The 4,624-nt window shown below is 39.4% G+C and overlaps 1 protein-coding gene across 1 annotated transcript; it reads right to left on the bottom strand.

Annotated features, from left to right (window-relative positions):
- Positions 1-3,073: 3,073 nt before the first annotated feature.
- LOC129962203 (uncharacterized) lies at positions 3,074-4,279 on the bottom strand. Its single transcript, XM_056075942.1, has 2 exons — positions 3,580-4,279; positions 3,074-3,525 (listed from the first exon to the last, which is right to left on the bottom strand). The coding sequence occupies exons 1-2, from the start codon at positions 4,277-4,279 to the stop codon at positions 3,074-3,076; spliced, it is 1,152 nt and encodes a 383-aa protein (XP_055931917.1).
- Positions 4,280-4,624: the final 345 nt, after the last annotated feature.

Genomic DNA, 4,624 nt, shown 5'->3' with positions numbered 1-4,624 from the left:
CAGATGAAGAAATATTTTGCAGTGCAAATAAAATAGCAGTTGCCTCTGCCGTATACACTGAGCAATATTTGGGGAGAGTATGGTTATATGTAGAGTTATCTAAAATAACACCGAAACCGACATGATTCATCGTTTTTGAACCATCAGTAAAGATTGCTTTATAGTTATTATACTGGGCACGATGCTCAAGGAATATTCGCTGAAGCGAATGTGCATCAATATGAGATTTTTTGAAACCAATGAATGGGTTTATATGAGAAATGCATGGTGTATTCCAGGGAGGAAAGCAGAAACGGTCAATAGACAATATGCTCACTTCAGAAAGTTGTGTGTCTGAAATGAAGGATTTCATGCGTTCATAAAATGGACGGATAGCCGTTGGACGAGCATTATAAATTCGCTCTAAAAATTGACTGAGAGTGGTGTAAATTAAAGGATGCTTAGGTGTGGATGAAATTTTAAAATAATATTGCAATGACAATTTCTGGCGACGCAGAGATAATGGAAGTTGATGGCACATTACATATAAGCTTTGCACTGGGGATGTGCGGAAAGCTCCAGAGCAAATCCTCAGAGCAGAATGATGGATTGTATCAAGTTTCTTCAAAGCAGTATTGCTGGTAGAGCCATATGCTAAACAACCGTAGTCTATACGAGATAGAATCAGAGCTTCATATACTCGGAGTAATGATGTCCTATCAGCCCCCCAAGATGTGTTGGAGAGAACCTTTAGAATATTTAGCATTTTTTCACATTTCTTTCGTAGAAAGGAGATGTGAGAATGGAAAGAAAGTTTTCGGTCGAAAATTACCCCGAGAAAACGTACTTCTGGTACAACAGGAAGAACTCTATTGCGTATACAAATTTCAGGTTCAGGGTGAAGACTGCGTTTTCTGCAAAAGTGGACGCAACAACTTTTACTTGATGAAACTGTGTATCCATTCTGATCACACCATTTCACAAGACTATTCACAGCAGTCTGCAACTGCCTTTCAATCAGTCTTATGTTTGATCCCTGGCAAGAAATATGCAAATCATCAACGTATAATGTGCCTAAAACTGATGAAGGAAGTATTAAAAGAATTTTGGAAATGTGGATAATAAAAAGAGTAACGCTCAATACGCTACCCTGAGGAACACCTTCCATTTGAATAAAAGAGTCAGATAATACTGATCCAACACGGACTTTAAAAACACGACAAGATAAAAATTTTTTAATAAAAAGTGGTAATTGACCCCGAAACCCAAACTCATAGAGGGTTCGAAGTATCCCATAACGCCAAGTCTGGTCATACGCCTTTTCAATATCTATGAATATGGAAACCAAATGATTTCTCCGCACAAATGCATTACGGATTTCTGTTTCCAACTGTAAGATGTTATCAAGGGTAGATCTACCTTTGCGAAATCCACTTTGATGTAAAGGTATACGGTTTTCCAATTCAAGTTGATGGATAAGCCGGAAATTAACCATTCTTTCAAATGTTTTGCTTAAACAGCTCGTAAGTGCTATAGGACGATAGTTTGAAGGGTCTGATGGATCTTTCCCAGGTTTCAAAATTGGAATTATAATAGCTTCCTGCCATTGCGACGGAAAAATTCCTTCATTCCAAATTCTATTATAGAGGCGGAGAATATTATTAAGTGATGGAACACTCAAATGGCTAAGCATATGGTATGATATTCTATCGGGTCCCGGACTGGTGTTATGAGATTTGGAAAGTGCCTTTTGCAGCTCACACATATCGAATTCAGAGTTATATGGGAGGGCATGTCGTACTTTAAAGTTAATTGGTTGTCTCTCAGCACAGTTCTTTATACTTAGAAATGTAGGATTATAGCTGTCTGAACTAGCCACTTTGGAAAATGTTTCAGCAATAATATTGGCTATATCTCTGGGTGATGAGTAAGTACAGGAATTATTCTTTAAAACCGGAAATGTAAATTCTTGGTAAATACCGTTAGCAGCCTTTACTTTTTTCCATAAATGCTTACTAGATATATTAGATGTAATACGAGACACGTATCCAATCCAATATTCCCTCTGACTGCGTCTTCGAACTTTTCGGGCAAATGCCTTTGCACACTTGAATGCAACGAGATTTTCTGTTGTTGGATATCTTCTAAAAATATTCCACCGTTTACTTTGTGCCTTCTCCGCTTCACGGCAGGCATTATTCCACCAAGGTTTGGAGAGCTTACGAGGTCTGGTAGAACTTTTTGGAATTGCATTATCAGCGGCATATAATATAATTTGAGTTATTTGTGTAACGGCCTCAGAGATATCCAAACAATTAACCATTGCTTCAGTGATTGTGGCCAACTGCTGAAAGCTTTCCCAATCTGCCCGTTGGAATAAGTAGACAGATGGTCGTTGTGCCATCCTAACACTATCAGCAAGGGCAATCAAAATTGGAAAGTGGTCACTATTCAGAAGATCTCTTCCAACTGAAAAATTTAAAAGTGGAAATAGTATTGGCGAACATACAACAAGGTCTAATGAATGAAATGAACGAGTAGGTTCGTGAAAATATGTCTTTTCATCACTATTTAACAGGCAGAGATTATGATCAGATATCAACTGCTCAATTTGCTGGCCACGAGAGTTGGTGTCCTCATTTCCCCATAGGATGCTATGTCCGTTAAAATCACCGAGTAATATGAAGGGAATAGGAAGTTGATCCACTAAAGAGTTTAAATCTTCTTGTAAAATCACCTCACGTGGAGGGAGGTATACACAGCAAACTGTTATAAGTGTCTTTATGTGGACTTGAATAGCAACAGCCTGCAAATTGGTATGAAGGATAATTGGTGTGCTGGGGTAGAAGTTGGAAGTGAAAATGCAAACACCTCCTGAAACACTAGCATTTAAATTTGTATTTGAATCTTTGCGGACGCAGTTGTACCCTCTAATTTTAGAGATTATTGAGGGTTTTAAATAGGTCTCTTGTAAAGCAAAACAGACAGGCCTGTGTTCATTTAAAAGTGATTTGATTTCGACGGTTTTAGAACGATACCCACGACAATTCCACGAAATGAAACCAGACATGAAAAAAAAAAATGTTTGAAAAAGTTACGCAGGGCCGCCTGGAGGCGATTTATTAGGAAAATTATCCATTTCTACATCAGATATATCAGATGTAGATGGACAAATTGCTAAGATAGAGTCTGAAGTAATCGGTATATCAGAAGGATCTGGAGGTTTAGGAGGGACTTCATTGTCAGATGTTTTGGCACTTGGAGGAGATTTTGTTTTCTTTCGTTTCTTCTTAGCGAAACGAGTTAAAGAAAATTCTGAATCTTTAGATTGAGAAACGGGTTGAGAAGATTTTTTAGTAGTAGAGACTGAATTTCGATTATTTTCAGTTTTTTGTACGTTATTGCTCTTTACTGATTCAAGAGCTGAATGTTTACAGGAGCAGGTTTTCAATGTATTAATATCTGTAAAGTCGGTCTGAGAACTAGTGCATTTCAATGTTGAACTTATGGCGGCACTATAAGTAAGGCCAGGTTTGGGTGTTCTGTCTAAAACGAATTTTTTCGCTTCTGCGTATGAAATATTTCTTCTAACTTTCAGACTTTGAATTTCTTTTTCCGTTTTCCATTTAGGACAGTCACGAGAATACGCAGGATGGGACCCAGAGCAGTTTAAACATTTGAAGGTCTGTGTGCTACAAACTGAAGTTTCATGATCATCAGCTGAACATTTGGCACATCGACGGTTGCCACGACAAGTTCCCTGCGAATGTCCGAATCTCTGACATTTAAAACAACGCAGAGGATTTGGTATATATGGTTTAACTTTGGATTGTATATAGCCAGCACGTATAAATTTTGGAAGTTCCGGGCTACTGAAAGTTAGAATGACATGTTTTGTTGGAATGAATGAACCATTGCGTTTAATTTTTATGCGATGAGCTGCACAAACTTTTTGGGAATGTAATTCCTGAATGAGTTCATTCTCCGAACAGTCAAAAAGATCTAAATCGGAGATGACTCCCCGAGAAAAATTCAGTGTCCTGTGAGGAGTTACCTCTACAGGGAAGTCTCCAAGTTGTGTTAATTTCTGCATCGTAGCAATCTGTGTTTTTGATGAGGTCTCAATAAGGAGATCCCCGGACGGAAGTTTTTTAGTAGATTTGACATCACCAATAAATGAAGAAATCAATCTTTGAACTATGAAAGGTGAAACTTTATTAAATGTCTTTGGTGTGTGTAAGATTAAGAATCTAGTATCTTCGGTGATTGGTAAACGTGGCGAAGTGTCTGAAAAACCCATGCAAAAAGGGAAAAAAATTCAAGCCCCGACGGCACCACCCACCATGGAGCCCAACAAGGGAAGGCAGCCACCGGCTCTGGTTGCCTCCAGCCTCGGCGCTTACCCTGATGCTAGCCAGAACTTATACGCTAAGGGCCACTTCCAGGAACGTCTACCACCCTTAACGCAGAGCCCCAGAAGGTGACCCCTTCGCTTGATCCCCTTGAGCAGACCAGCCAAATGGCTGGGATACCAGCCGATTGATACACCGGGGACCGAAATGTACCACCCGTCTAATGGGTCGCCACGCACGGCATACACGTGGGGTTTTTGGCTGTCCATGAGAAGCAAGAAGCAAACAGAGCG

This window comes from Argiope bruennichi, chromosome 2 (assembly GCF_947563725.1).
Source record: "Argiope bruennichi chromosome 2, qqArgBrue1.1, whole genome shotgun sequence".
NCBI classification, from domain to species: domain Eukaryota; kingdom Metazoa; phylum Arthropoda; class Arachnida; order Araneae; family Araneidae; genus Argiope; species Argiope bruennichi.
The sequence above is the reverse complement of the archived record's forward strand: the minus strand, read 5'-3'. Positions and strand labels throughout refer to the sequence as shown.